The sequence below is a fragment of the Pseudopodoces humilis genome, chromosome 2, assembly GCF_049639895.1.
Source record: "Pseudopodoces humilis isolate 2021_Gansu_Grassland_sample_001 chromosome 2, ASM4963989v1, whole genome shotgun sequence".
In the NCBI taxonomy this organism is placed as follows: Eukaryota; Metazoa; Chordata; class Aves; order Passeriformes; family Paridae; genus Pseudopodoces; species Pseudopodoces humilis.
This window is the reverse complement of record NC_142201.1, coordinates 96580848-96604063: the sequence shown is the minus strand read 5'-3', so window position 1 is coordinate 96604063 and position 23216 is coordinate 96580848. Positions and strand designations below refer to the sequence as shown.

The 23216-nt window shown below is 36.2% G+C and overlaps 1 protein-coding gene across 2 annotated transcripts in view; it reads left to right on the top strand.

The window, feature by feature from the left end:
- The window catches only part of CBLB (Cbl proto-oncogene B), a 126913-nt gene that overhangs the window by 54737 nt on the left and 48960 nt on the right, over nt 1-23216 (top strand). For both annotated transcript variants that reach the window (XM_014253407.2, XM_014253408.2), the window contains exons 4-5: nt 11206-11352; nt 22359-22515. In XM_014253407.2, the coding sequence (XP_014108882.2) occupies nt 11206-11352; nt 22359-22515 (304 nt within the window). The remainder of the gene's footprint in view (nt 1-11205; nt 11353-22358; nt 22516-23216) is intronic.

Sequence of the window (23216 nt, the reverse complement as noted above, 5' to 3'; positions counted from 1 at the left end):
TGAACCTGTTGTGCTTTGTTACTCTAGTAACCTTCAGTGAAGCAGCTCTTCCTGGGGTTTTCCCAGCTTCCCCTCAAACCTATTTAAACTTGTCTCCTCAGTATGCTTAAGCAACAACTTTTGTGCATCAGGGATTTTTTGAGCCTGCTTCCTGTCTCCTTCACTAAATGTTCTAGTTACTGTCAGTCCTCATCCATCTTCCTTATGTCACTTGCAATTTGTAGATCTCTATCAGAGTTCCTCTGTGGTTACTCATCCATCATGAAGAGTCCCACCATACTTACTTCCTCCTCAGTTTGTAGCCAATTCTTACCTTTGGTAATGTCACTCATCCTTCAGTATATCTCTTATGTCTTTGTTTCTTACATATCTGGTTTGATAACAGGCTATTGTGTTTCTACATGGTGGCATAAATATGTTTTCTGGGTTTTTTCCTCTCTTTTGCTAATAATTCATAATATTTGATCTGGGTTTTTATTGCTGATGAGCACTGAGCAGATATTTTCATGGAATTACCCATCGTAATTGAAAATTTTGCTTTTGAGTGACAATGGACAGCTCAGAGCCTGCTGTTTTCTACATCAGGTCAAGCTTTTTGTTCAAATACGTTATGCCTTCACGTCTATTGAACTTCATCTGCCGTTTTTATTGTGCAGTTACTCTGCAGCTATTTGCAGTTATCTGTCAGCCTTATAGCCTTTGAATAGCTTCATGTAAAAAAAAATAATAAGCAGATCAAGGTATAAATTTCTTCATTGGTTACTGTACTTTAGACCAAAAGAAGGAAAGTAATTTTTTGCAAATAACTTCTCAATCTTTTTCATTTTGTTCTCTTCCTTTGCTTTTCATGGGAGATAAGGAGTGAAAAAGCAAAATGGTTTATTTTGGTTTTTATGGAAAGCTTCTGTTTGGGCATTTGGCATCAGTACTTCTTGAAGGCAAAGATTCTGCCTCTGTTTACATGAAAGACACACCTATCTGTCTAACTATGTCCTTGTGGGTTTTAGTGCCTGCTTTTACTGTCCAAATTACTGATGAAAATACTTCAGCCAGTTCTACTGTTTTCTAGTTAGTGTGAAATCACACATCTTATTATAAAATCTGTTAGACTTTGACCAAGGTCTGTGCTGTATTCCCCTGATGCCACATGATTCCTTACTGTCCTGTTGGATACACACTGGGCTATTCCTCAAGGGACCTAAGTACCTATGGCATCATTTCAAGTGGCATTTTGGAACCAAGGATTTGATTTTTCTCTCCCTGCTATTCTGTACAGATAAAGTTCCTAACGCAATGTGGCAGCAATCTGGATTTAAATGGTTTAGATGTGCTCCTCATATGCAGGAGGACAGGTGACTGAGTGCCTCAGGGTGCATGTGAAAGGGAATAGGGTGTGTTGTTTACTGTTTTGACCAGAGATGGCAGTTTTCTTCTCTCAATGAAAGTCACATTAAAGTCTCTCAGTAAATAAAACAGTGATTATTCTGATACCCACATGCAGTTTCAGTACTTCATATATCTTATTTTGTATATTTTTATGCCATATGCATTTGTGTGACACTGCTTAGCTGTGGGACACAGATTTCTGTTACCTGAATGTTGCAAACAAGTTGCATCTCAGCTCTAAGTAATGTTTAAATCATTTTCACTGAATGATTTCAGGTGGATTTGATTAGAGTGTGTCTGACGAAATGGAAATTTTTATTAGATGTTTGATGGGAATTCAATACCTTGAGATGTGGTTTGAAGGCTGATTATTATATTTTGATGGATTATGTAGCTCTCACTTGGATTTCCATTTTGAATAAATAACATATTTTCATGTGTTCTAAAATACTTCTAGAATGCTTTAGTGACAACACTGAGAATGCTGTAATGAGAGCATCTGCCTACATGAAATCTGATTTCAGGGCTTAGGGTCAAAATTCTTATGTATTTGAAGGTCTGTGAAAAAACTATATTTGTTGAAGTGTAGAGTTGGAGAGTTTCTCTGCTAATTTAATGTTGATAGTTTTGACAGGAAGGTACATGGGATGAAGAGGTTTAGTTTTTGTAAAACAATTCTACTTTTGATGAGAGGCTCCTATCACTGCCACAGAACAAATAAATAGAAGTGATGGTGCACAAGAGGCTTGAAAAGTAAAATCCAAGGGTTTTTTCTAGAGTTGAATTCTAGGGCAAAATGTGCAACTCGGTATTTTCTCTCGATCAAGTCTCAGAAGCAGCTCAGCCAGGAAAATTCCTTTTTGGCCAGGCTCTTGGGAATGCTGGGACAGCTTGTTGACTTGCACTCAGTGGAAGTCATGTGTTACACAGCAGGTACTAAGCACCTCTGCATGTTACAGCATTTCTAAAAAAACATCAGTTTTGATACTTCTATACACTCCTAATGCAAGAAAATGGATGTTGTTTTAAAACTTCTCTTTAGATTCCTTATCTGCACTAGAAGATCTGATCAGTAAAAATACTACTGTACTTCTTACAGCTCATACAAACAAAAACAAAATTATAACTGAAATAAAAAAAAAAAAAAGGGTGAGGTCTCAAAAGAATTGCCAGGAATAAGATTCTGTGTGTAGCCTTGGTTGATCCCCTTTGGATCTGTACATTTTGATTGTCTCTAAATACAGTATGAGTTTCTTTTATTCCATGGCTCTGTTGCCTGGTTAGGCCTGAATGCAGAGGAGAGATGTTCACTTAGACAGCAACTGCAAAATAGATACATTTGTTCCTGGTGTTTAATACATCTCATAGTTTAATTTTTTTATGCTGTTCAAACTTTTCTTTAAGTGTTTGCTTTTTCTCATGGGTTTTCCTATGCTGCTCTGCATTATCATACCTTGTAAATAAAGTTTCTCTGAGTACAATGTTGCCATCTATTTATTTCCATCTCCCCTCTCTAGCTTCAGTGTTCTTTGCTCTTGAATCAAACAGCTCGTCTTTCTGAGTTCTTTGAGGGCTTTGCTGAGAGAAATGGAGAATAATTTTCTTATTCTATCCTCTTCGGTGTTAAAAGTCCCCTACTTAAGAATTCCTTCCACTTGGAGGAGGCTTTGGAAGATGGCGAAAGGATGCTAATTTAGTCTTCCATGTTTCATATGAATTCATTCATGCTTTCAACAAGTTTTATGTATTTGTGTATTCAATGAATTAATTCACCTTTTCAAACACTGAGTTTACTGCTGTTCCTGGGGAATTCTGAAGTGACAACTTCAGTTTCATTTGTACATACAGATATAGGCTTTAGACTTAAGTCAGTCTTCAGTTTAATAATATTGGACCATTGTAGACAAAGATGTCTATGGGAGGAGGTCAGAGGAAGCAAACTGTTCTTGAACAGATGTTGTTACTGATGGGTGGAACCAGAGTGCAAAAGCAATAGACTGTTACAGAGTAGTAAATAAAAGTAAACAGCCAGTGTCCAGCTCTGTTTTAAAATCTCTATACATATTACATTAAATAATTTATTTTGTAAGGATGATCTAGTAGGTCCATTGAAAGTCTTGGCAGTAAATTCAATCAAGAAGTCTGCTAGTTTATGTTGCTACTTAAAATGTTATAGGATTGACTGTCTTCACAAAGTATTTGCACTTGTAAATATTCAGATCAGTTTTATGTAAATCTCTTTCAGAGTAGCATTCTCTAGAGGGTGTTTTTTGTGTAACCTCTATCCTTCTGCATGAATAATTAAAGATAATAATTATAGGCAAAATTATTAAATCTTTAGCTTGTCAACACACCTCTATTGCTGCTGACTCACATTTTGCTTTATGCAGACTGTGTTTTCTTTGTTACTTCTTACTCTTGCTACTACTCCTTAGGTTTCCATTTCATGGTTATATTTGTTACCTCATATACCAGAGGACTAGGGAAGAAAAAAATTAAAATTGTTTAGGAGTACCTTGAGACATTTATCTGTGTGGATAAATGCCCCTTGGACAGCACTGGAGGTAATGAAATTTTCAAATCTTGCACTGTAAAGCCTAAAGCCCAGCTGACAAGAGCTATTCATGGTTGCTGCTGTATGTAGCATTTGTTTAGCAAAAAGCAAACATAATCATTGGATAGAACTTCACTTAAGAGATGTTGGTGGCACAGTGCAATGACAGTTCACAAATGAAAAAGCAGTGAGCAGACAGACTCATCAGTTTGTAGAGTGTCATAGATTGGCAAACCTCTGGCCTTCTTCCTTCCTTGTGTTTATATTCCACTTTCTTTACTAAGTCGTTGTATATTAAGTTAATTCTCAGGATAAATTGTATAAATTTGGTAATAAATACCTACTGTAAAAGCAATGACAGCTGATAAATAGTTTCACAAGATGAAATGAAATTTTGAATTCTTCAAGCATTGCCTTCTCCCATTTTAATTTATTTTCTTAAATATGAGAAGAAAAGGAGCCAGGCTGCTGGTGAAAGTTGGTAGAATGTAGAATGATTTCTAAGCAAAAGAAAAGATGGAGGAAAATTCAAGGTGAAATTGGAATCAGCTTTTTTGTTTTCCCAAACATCCTTGCCCAATCCTTACCCAAAGTCTGTCATTTCCTCTTTTCGTATCCATTGTGAGCACAGACGTGTACCATATTCCTTGTATGTGTTACAAAGAGGCTGATGAAGAGGCATTCAAGGAAGGATTCTGCCTTCCTACCCATAATAAACCCATCTCCAGGATTCAAAGAAAACTAATATTTGTCTCCAGTTAGTTTCTTACAATTTTATACTTGGTTTTTTTTTAATGCTTAATATATGATAAATTTAGTTATTGGCTGAATCTTGCTGTGTGTTTAAGGCAGGTATTTAGGTTTTGTTTGTGGGGTAGCTTACAGCTAAGGAATACTAAAACAAACTGTAGCAAATAGTTATAATAAACTAAAGCAAAGTTGAGTTGTATGTGTTCCTTCCATGAGTCAGTGGCACAAGTAGGAAACAGAGCTCATGATTATTTAGTCCCAGGGACATTTCATCCCAAGAATAGGCTCATATACTTTGGTCCCTAAACAATACCCTGTCCTTATATAGCTTTTAAAAATAATCATTGCACAGGAGCAGAGTTGATCTGATTGCCAGATATGATGGTAGGCATATTTTATCTCTGCAAGCATGCTGACAGGAACCTTTGGTTTCCTTTGTTTCCTCTGAAGTGTTAAGGAATGCTCCATTGTTAAGATTATCTGACTGCATTCTACACCTGTAGATTTCTGAAAAATAAGTGTTGGGGGGAGGTGTTTTTTTGTTTGTTTTTGTTTATTTTTGTGTTTTTCTTTGGAAGGAGTGTTATTGGGTTGGGGGGAGGAGGGGAGGGGTTGGTTTTGTTTTTTTTACTAATACTTTTTCCTATGTTTCCTGTCTCTGAGAAGGGAAGTTCTGTAAGAGGAAGGGGGATGAATGAGTCAGGGTTATACTAGATTATCAAGAGTGAACCACTATCAGCACATATAATTTTTAGTCTTGTTACTATGTCTTCTGGAGATCTTCAAAAATTCACATATTTCTTCAGATTTTTTTTCTCCTCTGTATTTTATATTATATAAAATATACATATATTATATAAAATATATAAATTATATCTATATCTCTCAATCTATATATATAAGTCCTGGACTTAGTGCATTCCTATTTGAGTCACTTATAAGTAGCTAATGGCAGAAGTATCATCTGTCAAGGGGTTTTTTGAGCAGCTATATCTGTCTTCATGGTAGCAAAATAAAAATGGGAAATAATTTGTAAAGAACTTTTTTCACAAAATGGAAATGTGAGTTACAAAACATAAATTCTGAACTCTGGGAGAGTGGAGTGACAGAAGTCAGAACTTTGGTCTTCATTTCCCTCTATTGCACCTGAATCACAAGACTCTATTCTGTTCCTTTGGATAAGTAACATGCATTTTGTAGAATCCTTGTGTTTTACCACAATAGAGCATATGGATCAGAAATCTGTTTTGAATAGAACTAATTAAGTGAAACGAGTTCTGTACATATGCTTTGTATTTTGAGGCTTTAATATTTGGTAATATTTGGCGGGGGGGGATGGATTTTTAGAAGTCAAAATAAACAATTCACTTTATGAAATACATATTTCAAACTTCCTTTCATCTTAGTTCCTATGCAGTTATGATTTGCAGTTTTGACAGCTAATAGAGCTGTCTTTGTATGATTATTCTATATAATGATTTCAGAGGAATTATCTGTTACTTAGGAGTAGTTTGCTGTACTTGTAAAGATCTATCTGGAAAATATTCTTAGCTGCCAAACAGATTTTATTCTAACTCTAAAGATGTTTTCTGTGCCAGGTGATTGAGTTATATATTATGAGCTTGGAAAGGTGTATTGCTTATTACAGCAGGTGATTGTTTAACAAAGTGTATCAATGTGGATGAAGGATTAAACATTTACTAGATGCAATGAAGAAGGAAGTCCAGCAATAACCTAATTTTTTGAATAACATAAATAACTGCAGAGCTATGCATTCATACAATTCTTCCAGACTGGGTTTCTGTTTCAGAAATATTTGCAGATGTAAAATGAAAATATGTTTTTTCACGGGCATAGTAATACCTAGGCATGAAAGTAGAAACTATATATACATGTAGTATGTAGGTAGATAGAAACACTTTCAAGTTTTTGCAGTAGTAACAAGTATGTATTGTTAAAATTACTTTGTATTGGTTATTGTCTGTGGTATCCAGTAATTATGAAGGATCACGGCACAGATGAATGCTTTGCTTTGTGTATTTATGCACAGGCTGGATGTGCCATATGTTTTTGTCCAGAGCTCTCCAAGTTTAGTGCTCTCTGAACATTTTGCTCTGTTCATCCATGTACACAGACAGTAAATGCAGGACTCAGGTGTTCCTTCCACCTCACAATTCAGGCCAGTGGCAGAAAGGAACTGACACCACCTAATTCCCTGTCCAGTTCTTTTCGCTGGGCCATACTGCCTTCCAGCATGTAAAATTAACTTCATACAGTGAGTACAAAGTTGACACAGCCAAAACTGATCTGTGCTGTTGCATGCTGATCATGCTTCCCTTTTTTTTTTTTTCAGTAGATCCAGGAGGGTAAGACTGCTTCAGACCTTCTACTGCTCAGCTGTTCCTGCTGTTTTGTTTTGGCAGGGATATTGTAGTGTCTCCATTATCAAGCCCTGTTTTCACATTGGATATGACTGGTATTTGAAAAGTCCTTCAGTTATTAAATCTTTTCAGAATCCTCTAGGCTGACCCCACTCCTAACAGTGTAAGAGAAAATTGATACAGAATATAGTAATTTGCTGAGAAGTGAAGAAACCCAAAATTATTGTCTTCAGGCTTTGCTCACTCTAAAAGAAGGATTAATTTTGAAATTAAAAAATGCATATTTCTGATTTACCAAAGGATGCTTACTGATTCAGTAGATCTTCAGAAGTTTATATGAAATAAAAATTCAGTTTTTAATTTTTGTATCTTAGGTGCTCTGGGGTTGATTCAGACCATGTTGGTTCTTCAGTAGATCTGTCATGTGCAAAGATGTTTGGCAATAAAACATAGATTCTGACTGACAAAATGGTACTTCAGAAACCAAGTTTGGGTCAAATCCAGGGATTTGATCTGTATGACATTAGTTTGACTTGGTGAAAGTCAGACAAGGTAGCAAATTATAAGCTTGAATCATAAGAAAAAAATCAGCTAGGAGGTATTGAGTATGTTGCAAGTAATATGGATGAGACCTACACTGTGTGTTACATAAAATGCAGTTGATATAACATCATTTAGTGTTAAAATATTGTTATATTTTACCACAGTAACCACTATATACTGGAGAATCCTCATCTTGGTTCACTTTTGTATAAAGCAGTGTTGTTTTAATTTCAGTAAGGTAAGGTTTTTCTTATCAGCATGAAAACCCTTCTCTGCAGAGATAAAGATGTCTGTGCTCTGTTCCACAGCTGAGGAAAGAAATTCCACCTCTAACCAGCCCCAGGTTGCCAGAAAAAGTGTAATTTTAAACCCTGAAGCTTGGCTGCTGAGGCATTAAAACGACTGTTTCTGTATAATTTGGATGGTGTTAATTTGAGTTGCAGCTCCAATGTGATCCCTTAGGATATCTCCCCTGCTGGAATCCAGTGAGTCAAAGGGTCTCTGGAGCATGTCTCTATCAGGTCAGCTCTTCTGCTCCTCTGGACTGGCAGTGCAATTGTCCCTTTGCCACTACATCAGTCTTTGCTGTGACCAGAAGAAAGCCTTTGTTACTGCAGGAGGTGCAGACTGGTTTCTTTACAGTCTTATGGTGGCAATGAGACCTAAAATAGGTGCTCAGATTGAACAGTTCTTTGGCTTCCATTAGAATTGTTCACCAAATTTCCAAGCCTTGATGGTTTTAGTTGTTTTGGGTTTTTTTTCAAAAGAATAGGACTTAAATACCTTGCCTTAAACATATGAATGGAAACTAAGATGGAAATTTTTTTGACACTGCTTCATCCTTCATATGGGGGAAAGAAGGGAATCATCCTAGGTGGAAAAATGCAGCGATACAAACTACTAGGTCTGAGTACATATTTCTTGAGGTGTCTTGGGAAAGCCCTACCCAAGACAGGAAGAGTACACTGCTGAAATGGATAGATATCTTCAGGCAAGTGAAGTGTCCAGGGAGGGAGAGTCATTGGCCCACCCCAGTGCTATCATCTCTGCAGTGTAATTGTTGAAAACCATTTTTGAACTGAGTGAGCTTTGTATGTCTGCCTCAAGAAGGTACTGAGATCACATAAGTATATCTGATCAAAAATGGTGCAGTATGTGCTTTGCTGTTGTGTAAGTAAAAAATTGAGACGTGATTTATCATGGCTTTTTGAAGGACTTGAGATAATGATCTCACAGAGTAAGAACCAAAAGTAAAGAGAAAAAACAGATATCCTGCATATAAATTACCAGGAGTTTGTCATCTCTTGCTGTTTATACATGCTCTGATATATGTTCAAGCACAGACAAGCTTTTAGTTGGTTTCAAGTTTCACCTTTGTCGTCAGATAAAAAGAAGCTGTCTCAGATGTTAAAATATTTTTTCTTATTTATACAAATGCAAACAAAAAATAATTTTACTTTTTCTCCTTTCCTTGTGATTTCATATATTGGAGCAAAAGTGTCCTGATGCACTATGTGACTGGTGCTGTTCTAAGAGGGAAGGAAGAGGCTTTGTGATTTAGGTAGAGGCATTTGGGTGCTGTTTTTACTGGGCCTGTACTGCCCACATCCTAGGGGCTGCTGGTTCTCTCCATGTCCTGTGCAGCTGTGTCCAGCAGGCAGTGCCTCTGCAGGTACAGACACATGCTGCCCTCCGGGCAAGGAAGTGCCCCAGATGGCACCTCTGTGTCACTTCATCCTTTAATTCACTGCAGGGCTCAAGCCCCACAGACCCAGCAAAGCTCACTAGGTGAATTTGTACCTAAAGAGAGCCCCTGCAGCACAGCACATTAATGTGGGACACTGCTTGTGCCAGGCAAGGCAGAGCTCTGCTCAAACATGCACAAAGTCATGTTCCCATCTGTCCCAAGGACAGAAAGCTTCTTGTTTAATCTCGGGTCTAGGGCAGACCCAGGAAGCCACATGAAAAAAGCTGTTGCTTGCTCCTCTCCATCAGGCTTGAGTTCTGAGGAGTAAAATAATAAAGAACACATGTGTGTAATTAAAATACAAAGGAAGTAGGAAGGGGGATAGTAAGGAACTCTTGAGCATCATAATTACAGACATCTGATTTTACTGAAGGAATTAGAGGACTCTGAATGACTTAGCCCTATAGCCATTCTTAATCTTGAGGGAAGGGAGAGTGTATTCATTGGGGGTTGCTTTGTTTGTTTTAAATTACTTATGTTTTCACAGCAACTTTATCATCATTTTCTTGGTAGTAAAACCTATGGTAAATCTGCAACACAGTTTCCACAGAAATTTCTATTATAAAGTTCACAAATGTAGTTGAAAAAATTACCACTTCAGTGCTAAATTCAGCGTTCTTTTAGGACGACCCCAGGAAATATGTTTAGCTAAAATAAATATCTATCTTAATATTTCCATGTGGCAAGGAACTTATGAATAAGTTTGAATTTATTTAAAATACTGTCTTTAAACTGTCTATAAATTACGTGATGGATAAGAATTTTAGTGTGGTATTAATTAAATTGCTTGAGTCATTTTTAAGTAGTACCTGAGATGGTTGAAGCTGAATGGACTTGACATACATAGGACACTTCTAACACATTAAAATAGTCCAGTGGAATTCACAAGAGTACAAATCCTTGATCAGAAACTGCTCAGTCTCCTCTATTTTGTATATTTCCTTGGGAAATGGCCCTTTTTTTACTGCAAGGAGTGTCAAGGAATCTCCAGGCATATGCTCTCATAAAGTTTGCTTCTTCTTTCTTTTTTCCTTTCCTCACCATTTCCCACAGATTCTTCCATACAAAAAGCTTATTTGCATTTAAGGATTCTTTGTTCTTTGCACTATACTAGATGGGATTTCTGTGCCAAAAGCTAAATAATTTTTGATTAACTGATACAAGCCTGGAAAACGTGATGAGATGATTGCAAAGAAGCTGTTTGTTTGTTTGTTTACAACAAGTTAGATTTTTGTTTACAATATGCTAGTGAAAGCAAATTTTAACTAGAGAGCATTTGGAAGGAGAATAAATACAGTGAGAGAAAGCTGAAAAGACTAAAAAAAAATTAAAATGATCATAGGAAAAAGGAGTAATCTAGTTCTATGCCATGTTTATATTTCTGGAAACCTGGACTGAAACAGGTTTGTTGTCACATACAAAACTATAATTTTATGTTTTTGAGTGTGGGGTAGCTTTTTGTTTTTCTTTGTTGGTTGTTTTCTTTTTTAAAAATAAGCTACTTAGTTTAAGTTCTTGCTTCTGCAATGAGTAAATGAAATAGAAACATAAAAGGATAGTGCACAATAAATTTATCTGAATATGCAGTTCAGAACTCAGATTTGTTTTGTTGCCAAAAACTGGTTTTATATTGATGGAGACTTATGATAAATATGTCCTCAGAAGTCCATGGAAACATGAACCGCTGATTTGTATTTCTCTGTGTTTTCAGTTGAAGCTCAGTGTTTTTCTTGTGTCATACAGTGATTATTACACAATACATGGGATATGTGAAATACATGAAGATTGATTAAATTTGAAGGATTTAATGTGATTTTTTTTTTTTTTCCCTCTTGTATCTGCAGAAGAAACCTTACAAAGCTGTCTCTCATCTTCAGCCACATGTTAGCAGAAATCAAGGCTATTTTTCCAAATGGACAATTCCAGGGTGATAACTTTCGCATCACCAAAGCCGATGCTGCAGATTTCTGGAGAAAATTCTTCGGAGATAAGTAAGTAACTTTCGTAAAATCCTCAATTCTTTCTAATCGTAAGCATAAAAAAATGGACTTTTCAAAAATCCAAATAAGGGCTGGTGGGTGTTTTGAATATAATTTCTCATCTAAGTCTTTAAATTGGCTGAAATTGCTGAGTTCATTGTTAGTGTTTGTTTTTTTTTTTTCAATGCTGTAACTTGCATAAAGGTAGTTCTGTCAAGGGTACTTCAGTCTTACTGCAAGAAGTTTTTGTTCTATTATAGGGTGAAGATAGTACATCGCTCTTACAAAGTATATGGCAAATCATGTCCTTTTATATATATATATTCTACAGAATATATATATATTCTACAAACAAAAACTCTAAAGTCTGAATTAGGAACTTGGTATTAGTTTCATGGACCATATGTTTCCTTATCTCACCTTTTAACTTTCTAGCTACTACAGTATTTGGTGGAATGAAGTATGAGAAGTGTAGATATGTGATTTAATCCATATAGGAAATGCAATGGTGAAAAAGTAAAAGTAGGCATATGTGGGATTTTTGGTTTGTTTCTGGGAAAAAAAAAACATTTAGAATACACATGTAAGCTAATAAAAGATGTGAAGCTTGTTCACTTTCTCTCTTACAAACTTGAAATGTTTGTAAATGTAACAGTGACATAAGAGGAGTGCCAGAGGCAATAGTTTGGTGTATTTTTCATTATAGCAGAGCAGTCATTATGGTCATCAGCTCTTTTATCTTGCACAATGTTGGCAGAACAATTTCTGGAACAATCTGTTGCATCTTCTGAGCATAAACAGCTCTTTAAAATAAGTCGTTTTTTATTTAGAATACCAGTGTAGTAGGTTGGCACTTTTGTAAATCAGTTCTGTTCAGTGTGAATTTACAAGTTTCACTTCCATGTTTTTTTTGTTAGTCTAAACACACTGTCAGCTTTCCTCTTTCTGGGTTCATGGTAGTGTTTTCTGGTAATTTCTTTCCCATGTAAGTAATGTTAGTGTGATGAAGTTGCTATATCAGTCCTCTGTTTTGTTAGAGAAAAGGAATTTAACTGTGTTCTGTGTTACCCGTTTTTACGTGAATATAATTTTCAAAATAACTTCAAAAGTTCAGTAAAAGTTTTCTGGGGGATTAACTTAAGTGACATGTAGGGTTCTCTATCAGACAAGGCTTTTAAAAACATGTCAGTCAAGAAAAGAAAAACAGGATCTTTGATCAAATGACTAATGATCATGTTTGTTCAGCGTTGCTATTTTTCTTCCTCTCTTTTTCCCCTTTTCGTAGGAACTCTCAGAATTTAAATTTTGTTGTGGTACTTCTCTCTTCCTTTTGGGCTCTGTCCTTGAATGACCTTTAGCAGATGTCTTGATGGCAAATTGTGTTTCTGTCATTGGGATTTACACATCTCCTTCTCTGCAGTCTGCTGTTTCTATCATTTCATCTGAACCAGTTTCCTCAGCTCCCCTATTCTCTGTGCTGTTCCTTTTGGGGCTCTCGACTGACTTCTACTGTCTGTGTGAGATTCAGATTTCCTTCAAGTTTCCTTCCATGGTCCTCCAATTTCCACTGGGAGATGACACAATAGATAGGTATTTGAGGCATCAGACAGTGGGATACTGTAACATATTTATAAGTTCTTACCAGAACAAGATTGGTAAGGAGAATCTTTTAACTGCATCACTCCATCTGAACAACTCAGCTCTACCCATGTCTTTTTTTGTGCACACTTAACTCTTACCTCTTCTGGAGGTACTCATCTCCTGAAGCTCTTATTTCTAAAACCTTTCATGGCCTCAGTGCTATTGCCATGCCTTTTCTAGGCTTTGGGTTTTTTTCTGCTTATGCAAATTCCTGCATAGAATGCAACTTAAAATATGAACCTTCAGTATAAACCCTCTGACCTTCTCTGCTCCCCTGTGTACCTTGATAAGGGTTTTTTTTATGTTTGGGTTTTTTGTTTGATTGTTTTTTAGGGAGGGTGACTGGATGTTTGGGTTTTGGTGGCTTTTTGCCTCATACATTAATGCATCAAAAATACCTAGGAACCAAGGCAGTTTGGTGACATCCAGTTAAACATATGTATTTTTGGTTTTGTAGTATAGCCTGAAAACTTTTTTGAGTTATTTCTGGTCAGGTACTTTACTTTCAGACCAAGTAAATAAGCACTGTTACTGGTGTTCCCAGCTCTTCTCCAATAAAGTGAAGCTGGTTTTGTTGCCTGTCTTCTAAGGAAGGAGCAGTAGATCTCTGCTTGGCAGCCTTGCCATTATCTCAGGTTTAGTTAATTGTGCTTAAGTAACTATAAAACATGTAACAGCATATATGTCAAACAAACAGATAAGAAAAAAGTTTATTTGGCATTATTTTTAATCTCTTTGTTAAACAAAATGCCTGAAGCTTTTTAAACATTAATTATTTTCTAATCCTTTTAGAAATATATGGCAGATATGCCTGTAAGCCACATCCTTTGCAGTGGGCCTGTTGTGACAAATTAGTTTGCGAATATGCTGGTATCACTTCCTTAAAAGCAAAGCCTGCATAAAGGTTTTGCAAACAACCCATAATATCTTTCTCTAACCTGGCCATCCAAAGGTAGACCCCGAGGACTTTCTGAAACCCCCAACTCTGCTTAGGCAGTGCAGTGAAGGAGTAGAGGGAGGAACTTGATTGTGTGTTCCCTGGCTGCATCTCTGTTTTACAGGGCAAGCCTGGACCCCTCACTTGTTTCTGAACAGCAGCCCTTACTTTGGGTCACTGACTAACGCTGCTCAAGATTACAGCATAAATAAAAAGTAAGTTGTGCTGGATCTTGGCTTCTGATGGTAAATTGTAGTACTAAAAATATTTCTATTGCAGTTTGTTCTGATTGGAAGGAGGGAGTTCAAAGTATTAGATGAACTTATAATTTTTTCAACATAGTATTATCATTAAAACTTTCCTGTTTCTAAGCATAATGAATTGGATGCTTTTTTATAGAATCAAGCTTTTGCACTCATTTCTTTCTGAAATCGATGTTTTTAATTTTTTAATTTTAAATATTTTAAATATCAAGAAGACTATCACCAATAGTAATTTATATTTTTAAGTTGGCTTTCAGTTTTTGAAAACATGACCTACACTTCCTTTTAGAGAAAGCAACATGTTACGGTTTGCTAAGGACTGAAATCCAAAACACAGTTTTCATGAGTCCAGTTTGTACTTTAAAACAAAAAAGGAGCAATTTTTTTTTTCCCACTGCTCTTTTCCAGTGAATGGGGAACTTTTAATTTTATTGGTTACATTTTTCTGTCTGAACACTTGCTGAAAAACTGTGCAGCTGGAACTAGGTTAATATATCCTGTTACTAATAAATTTCATAGTCTGCAGGCTTTCTTTTTTGTGTTTAGAGCTAGTCAGGTGTAAATTCACATGGCTTCAAACTTATGAGCAAAGTGAATGGCCAGGCTCTTTCTCACCTTGGATCATACATCTAGCTGCTCGTTGCATTTCTGTTGAAAATACTGTGTAGAACTCAGCAAGCAATTTGAATGCCTCCCTCCTAGCAAAGTGCTGAGATAACCACATACTCTTGGCCTTCAAATACCTTCTTAGTTTTCACATTTCTGGTACACCCCTAAAAAACTTCTAGACAGTGACAGTCTAGAATGGCTACAATGCCAGGAGTTGGCGAAGCTTATCTGGGAGAGAATACTACGTGAGAGCAGCAGATGTACCAATAATGGAAATCATCAGCCCTCACACAGGCAGAAAGTGTATAAGGAGCACATAGAGCCTTTACAATTGTGAGTTTTTTCCAGTATTGCATGTTTCAGAGGAGAATGGGAAACCTTGGAAGTCATAGGATATTTGGAAGGGATCTGGAGACACTAATGTGGGATTCAGGAATGTATAGGGAGGATTGATAAATCCAAGTGGAAGATAATGAGATTGTGATTGTCTGAGTGGAAGGAGAAAGGTGCTAATTGCCCTATGAAGGAGGAAAGAGTGGAGGTATTGATTTCTCTGCAAGGACGAAGTAAAACATGTATCCAAATTACAGGGGATAGGTGAGGAAGTCAGCAGTGTTCAGTAGAAGGCCTAGGATTATTTTGGTGTATAGATTTTGTCAAGGAAGCTGACAAAGAAAAGATATCAGGGAGATGGGGAATAGTTTAATTTGGATTTGCTTTCTGAAAACAAATCAGGAATAGGTGAGATCATTCCAAAGGCTAAATGACTGGAATAGGTAGTCTCTGGTATTTCCACAGACTATGTGGAAAAAGAGAGTCTCTTGAAGAATATAAAGGAGCTGACTGAAAAAGAACTAATAAATAAATTGACACAAGCTTTACCTATACCAAAAAAGAACTTGATAATGCCAAAAGCAGGAAAGTAGTGAAGTTGACATGTGATTTTTCTGAATTTGTAGTGATTGCTAGAGTACAATGATTGGAACAGGTGGTTTTAGTGGAGTGAATCTTCACCCCCAGTTGACCATCCTAGTTGTGCTGAAGCAAGTGCTAGTTCCATGTACAGCTAGACAGGAATGTTCAGTGGAACTGTGAAATTGTAAGGCATGTAATCAGCAGTTACACTTGTTTACAGATACTTTAGTAACACCCCCCCCAGTGGGTTGTAAATATGCATATAAAACACAATCTGATAGCATCTTCATTACCAGCATTTTATTACTGTATGCTGCTTGATGAGAATTTGCCTTGATTTCTCACTCATTTTAATAGCACGTTATATCTTCTATTGTTTTTGGTTTTTTTCTGTATAGAACTGTGCAAAATGTCACAGGGAGCAATCCTGAACTGTGAAGGAGATCAGGCAAGATGACCTAACAGATCTTTCAGCTTCTTAATTTGGAAACTACAGAAGTCATGTAGGGCTTGGTAGCTATTGAAATTTGTTACGCAAATTTGTGATTTGTGACAGTCTTCATGTTGCAGGATGAATCAGCAGCAAAATGTCAATATTCTTAGATTTTAATTTTTTCCACAGTTCTGCCATTTATTTAACTTTTAGACTTTTTATTCTTTATTGTGGAACTTTAAAAATGTTAAAGCATTTCTGTTATTGTTTTCAGGTAAATTGATTTCCCATCCACCTTTTAGTTGCTGAGGAAATAGAAATTCTTTCGCTGTTGTGATCAAAGACAATACTATTTTAATGCTCCTGTATTTTTTTCCAGATGAGGCCTGAAATGTATTTATTTTTTATTGGAATTCATGAAAAAATGTGGCTATTGATTTCTCTGTAGCAGTTAAACAGTGCATTTCAAATTGATATTCTAAACTTGGAGTAGCTGTGGTTCTGCTGTAGTCAGTGCTTTTTGGCTCAGGATAGAACAGACACGGCCTCAGTGGTTTGAGGTCACAGAAGCAGCAGTAAAACAGGCAGACCACAATGCACAACTTATCTGACAGTTAAATGTTGCCAAGTTCAAGAGACCTCAGATAAGCTAAGTTTTAACACCTTGTTAATCCCCTTAATTTATTACTTGATTTTCTGTTCTTGCTGCTGATAGTGCCCAAGAGCCCTATTACTGCCTGAACAGTGTAAAAATACAGACTGAAGAGTTGGTCCTGGCCCAGAGAGCTTCAAATCTGAGTATGAACTGAAGTGTAAAGGGAAGCCAAAGACAGAGATGAAAGTGGAAGAGGCAGTGATCCAAATGTCATTGCCTTCATCACTGTCAAGACAGGTGTTTTAGTAACAGGAACTTTCAAAGAGTTTAAAATGGGGCTTTTGGCTTATTGATAAACCTGTTTAAATTTGAGCTAAAGACTGAAGGTACTGTTCTCTGGGTACTGGAATCTCTCTAGACCTCTTTCCTCTAAATTCAAGATGAAAATGTTTGAATAAGACAACAGGTAACATTACAGAGAAGAGCAAGTCAGTAGAAAGTTGCAAGACAGGATTAGAAAATGGAAAAGAGCAGTCTTCACAGCTGTTCTGGGTATCTAAGAATAAAGTAATTTTTACAAATTTAAGTTTTGCATGTACAAAAGATAGAAGAAAGTTCTGATACTTTTCACACCAGATTGTGAGACAGGAGAACACGTTCTCCATGGATAGACAGGAGAGGCAATGTTTTAAGTATAAAAGGATGTGCAAAAGTGTGAACATGCTTTGATTTTGTTGTTAGAGATCAGAGTTGAAAATACAGAGAAGTGAACAGAAACACAGAGTTCCTGTATCTCAAGGAACTTGCTGTCTCTCCAGCAATGTCCATTACACAGCTTTGGAAGTGGCTTTTTGTGGCGGTATATTTTCTCCATTTCATAAGGCCGATTTTCTCTCTTTTTCTGTTCTCATTAGATTCATCTATATTTGTTCGCAATGATGTCACTATTTAGCAATTGTACTGGCATGATATGGCAGAATTCCCTTTTTCCCTTAGGACTGAATTTTTCAAGCCTTCTGTGTGTCATTTGTTTGCTTTGCAGTTCAGAAGCAGTGGAAACATGTTGCCTCTCACTTAAAACTGAAGCAGCAGTCTTAAGAAAATGCTCTTTTCAGTGGTGATAAGTCAAAATCCACATTGCTCACTGCAGACTTACAAAGAATGTTGTTTCTATCTGGGCCAGTATTTGCTTGAATATTTTTGAGATTGCTCTGGAAACAGTATAATGGCCTTTTCATGGTGTGTTTTTTGGCAACATTTGAAAGAGTCTCTTGCAGAAAAAAACCGCTCACTGTAAGTGTAAGTTATACAGGTACATGTTTACCTCCCTAGACATTCTTGTGATCTGATCTGGTTCAAATGGAAGCAGTGTCACTTGACATTCCAGGGTAGCTGCATCTCTGCAGTTTTACACAAGTGCTGTTCTCTTTGTGCTCAGGAAATGGATGCTTCATCTCCAGGTTTATATTAACATCTTTTGCTTTTAATAATGTAGCAACATTTGGGGAGTTTAGAAAATCCCATGTACGCATGATGAGGGCAGGAGGGAAGAGAGAACCTAAATTCCTCTGCTAAATCACTTGGAAATCACATGCTAAACACTAATCCTTTCCCTTTAAGCATGTGAAAGTTGTCTGGGTGGTGTTTAAAACACTTTATTTCAGATTATAGAGTCATACTTCTCTTTGATGTGTGCCAACAACAGTAAATAGATACCATCCTATATAACAGTATTTTTAAAATCTTATGTTTCATATAGGACACTTTTGAATTCATCGTTTTTCAGATACACTTACTAAATCTACTATTGCAGAAGAAAGGGAGTGAAGTAGTATCATTTAGAGAGGCCTGTGGAGAAATGGCTTATTTTAGGGTTTTTGACAGGAGAAATGGCTTATTTTAGGGTTTTTGACAGGACTCTTTAAGAACACAATCCCAGGGTAAATACCATGATCCAGACAGTTTAGTTGATTTGAGAGATGCACAGAAAACCTCTTAAGGAAATATTTTTCAGGACCATTTTTTTATTTTTGTTTTCTTTCCTTGAATTGGCATGAGCTTGCTTCTACTTTAATGATGAGGAAAGGCATTGCAAGGACATGTTGTGTATAAATCATTTCCTAAAAGATTGGCAGGTGGATATGAGGATTTCCTTGTAAAAGGTCCTTCTATTCTTTTACTGCTGTACATCTTGACTTTCTTTATATTTTTGTTTCCTTCTAATATTATCTCTCTGAAGATTTTTTGAGCTGATAGTGTTGCAATAAATTAATGTGTAGCACGGTCAAGTTATGTACCTGTAATTCAGTCATATTTTCTTCTTTTTTTTTTTTTCTAAAGTGTATTATAAAAAAAGAAATTGTTACCAAAGCTCTGGGTATATCTGTTTGTAATGTGTGCATATGCAGTAGTGCTGTAAACTTTGGGTATCAAACCTTTGAGAGAAGTACAGTCACTGTTTAGTGCCACCGTCTCAGAGGAGAGACTCCCCAGAACATTGTTTCAGATGGAGTCAAGTCATGGGCACTTCTTCTACAAGGGATAGCTTATGTAACTACAATTAAATACCTGAAATACTGAGACCTGCACTTCCTCAGCCTGATTCTGTAGACAGCTAATGTTACCAAGGCATCAAATCACATCTTTCTGATGAGCTGAGGCAGAGCTGACTGACTCATCTCCTAGACAAGTGTCTACAGGTTCAGCCTAATAGCATGAGGCATGTGCAGAATATCTGCCAGCCTCTAGTGCAAAGCACCATTAGGACATGATGCAACAGATATTACAAAGATCCCTGAAAATATTTATAGGAGATACCTTCTATGGTTCAGGAGCTGAATGTGGCAGGCAGTGGTTTCATTGCAAACAGGGTTTTGTTATTTTCTTTCTATAAGAACAGGTGTTTTATATATGTAAACATATGTATGTATTTAAATAACAGTCTAAACATGCTATTGATGAGGACAGTCTGAATCTCCATCTTGGTCCTATTCTTTTTTCCCTTCCACTGCCCCTGCCACCAACCAAAACACAAATTAAAATAACTTTAGACTTGAGACTCATGAACCGTTGCCTTCAAAGGCTGTGTATCCCCTAAAACACAAGAAAGCAAGAGCAGTGAAATGTTCATTCAAACAGAAACTCAACTTGCCAGCCATCTCTGAAAGCTTCTTTCATGCTGAGTGAGTCCTCCCAGATCTCTGCAGAGGATGTGTTTCTCAGGGTGCCTGAAAGGTCACCAGGTTTCAGTGATGTAGGAGCAGGAGGAGAGGACATTGCAGAAACTTTCACCTTGTGAAGACCCAGTAGCACCTGCATTTAGTGGGTGTGTGCAGTCTGCAAGGTCTTAAAGAGATCAGCATATGTGTGGATAAATTGGAGAGAGACAATGGGGAGAAATAATCCCTGGCTGATGCTGTTTCAAAGTATTTTGAAATGATAACTATAAAATAGCTGCTGAGAAATAGGAGTTAACAGGTTTCAACAACCAATTCACACCTTTATTTAAAGAAAGCAGAAGATAAAAGACCTATCCCAGGAAGCTGCAGAGAAAAAAAAAAACCTGCTGAATTTAGTGTATTTTAAATTTGGACCACCACTATTTCAAGCACTTGTTCTTGGAGAAATCCCAAAAAATAACTTTAGTTGTTATTTCATTAGCTAATCACTCATTTTCCAGCATCTGGTTTCTGTCTTAGCCAAAATATAGCCAACAGATCTCTGAAAACATACTTGCCTGAAGACTTCTGTTTTCTGTGTTGCTGGTGGAGTTTTGGTAGTGCAGGTTGTTTGTGAATAGATAGCTAAAGATCCTACTTATTAATTGCATCTAAGAAACTGTCTTGTGCAAGGGATGAAAAAGCCTATTGTTAAGGTGTAGTATGACTGTCATCATATCTGATAAACGCTCTATTGTTTTTTTATTTTAGGGTTATTGTCTTTAAAAAATCTCAAAACAATAAAATTAATACCCTCCCCCCCCCAAAAAAAACCAAAAAACCAACAAATAACAACCAAGCAAAAAGCTCACAAAACCCACAGTCAACCCTGAAACTTTTCTAACCCCATTTCAGCATGATCCCAGTGCTGTAACCATTTAGGGTGGTTTATAAAGAGAATCAGAAAAAAATTTGGAGCCATTGTTACAGGAGCTAAATAAGCAGTAGGCACTTGAGCCAAGACAACTTTAGCACCACAAAAGCACTGATTTTTCTAATTTTTTTTGTCTGAATTTAATGCAATGTTTTATTCTCTCTTTGCCCTAATGAAAATTTGATGTGCATTCTTTCATAAATGGCATCTGATGTGGTATCTCTCTTCAGCTCTTTGTGGTTTCCTGTTTTTCATATACAGATGAAAGTATCTGCTGCGATCTATTAAACTTCCCATTTTGTCATTTATGACTTTCTCAATACAAGCCTGAATGTAACAAGTGAATTTCTTTGCACTTAGAAATGTAGTGAATATCTTATGCAACAGAAATACAGGAGTATATCTTTAGTATTGTACTTCAGATTATTGCTTGTTTGAATTTAGGATAACTGTGTAGTATTTGTTACACAGGACCAACTTAATACATTTGTTCCCCCCCGCCCCATGTAAGTTATTTGCATTTGTGCATGAGAAAATAGTTAGAAGAACTAAAGCAATTTGAACTAATAAAATTTACAGGAAATATTACTGAGTTTGTGAGGCCTGTGTTTTTTGTTGATTTAGCGGTTATTAACAAAATATTACTATGAATGTGTGAGATCTTGTCCTAAATAATTATGCATTTGGTATATTTTGGTTAATTAAATTTTTTAAAAAAATATCATATAATCTGATCTCAGTGTGTGGGAGAACATTTTTAAGAGGTGTTATGGCTTAGCAAAATTTGGATTCAACCCCAGTGACACAAGAATTATTTCTGTTACTGAGAGTGATAAGATGAAGCACATTCAAGTGATCAACCTCATCCCAGTTTCCAAATACAAGTACTTGGCTGGTGAAATAACTAACCTGCATTATCTTCAACTGTGGAAATAGAAACTGAATCTGACAGAACATGGCTTTGTGTGTTAGAAAGAATAATTCTAATTTCCTGTCTATTAAAGTTAATGTTGCTGTCATGGCTTATGACAGGGCTTGGACCATTCTTGGTGGTACCTGGTTGATTGCTGTCATGTTACTTGACCACTGTTCATGAGCTTTAACTATAGCAAAAATCACATAATTGTAGATATTAAATTGATGCTTATCGTACTGGGAAGGGAGATTTTGAAGAAAGGAGTTTTTAACAAGCATAGAGCTGGTCCTTTACATTGTCTCTGAAAGGATGTGAGATTGTTTGCAGCACCTGCTTGGTAGGGTACTTTGGTTTCTGCAGTGTTGTTTTTGTTGTACTCTTAAGGAAGCTTGAATATTTATCTTTGTGAAAGAAATGGCACTTCAGCTGTGTTTAAAGGAAGGTAAGACATTCTTGTATTTGCTTAGGCTGCTTTCAGAAAACTTAATTTGTAGGGTTTTACTTTCCTCTGTAGAGAAACCAAATTAATGTTGCTGAAAAAATTCAGTTTTGATGTCTGAATGAGGTATCATATCTTAAATATTTCACTGAATTTATTCTTTCTGCCTGTTTAACAGAACTATAGTGCCATGGAAAGTGTTCAGGCAGTGCCTTCATGAAGTTCATCAGATTAGCTCTGGTTTGGAAGCAATGGCTCTTAAATCTACTATTGACTTGACCTGCAATGACTACATTTCAATTTTTGAATTTGATATCTTCACTAGATTATTTCAGGTAAGATTTGAAAATTTTAGATACTTATGTGAATTTTAGAAGCTTAGTGCTCTGAGGCAAGGAAGCAGATTTCTTTAAGAAAATGGAAGAACTAAAACATTATAATTTAGAAATAGAGTGCATTTCTTTTAGTCCATCAGTGGTGGTTGAGGCAGCAGCACACACATCTGAAAAACTGAAAGTGTACAGCAACACCTGCTTCATTTCTGCATGTATCTAATTTTACTACAATAGCTTTGTGTTTGCTGCTTATTTTTCACTATTTTTAAATATATTCCTAGAAATGTAGACATCCTTATAATCAGAGTTTTAGTTGGGTTTTTTTTGTTGTGCATTTGTAATCTACACATATGAGGTGTTTTACAAAAACATAAAGACCGTTACATATTAATTTACTTTAGGCTAAATGTAGGCCTAACTCTTTTTTTCATGAACCTATTTTTGCCATTAATGCTTTATTGCTTATTCACAACAAGGAACTATATTTGGGAATAGCATTAATTGTACTATTGTCAAGATTTATAAAATTGACTATACCTATATGTTACGTGTCTATTTTAAACTTGTGTCTCTTCTACAGAACATACTTAAGGTATTTTAGTCAATATGGAAGACTGTACTTGCATCCATATTAGATGTACTGTTTCTGAATTTATCACTTTGGATATTTCTTTTAAAAATGTAAGAAACTGCTGAGATAT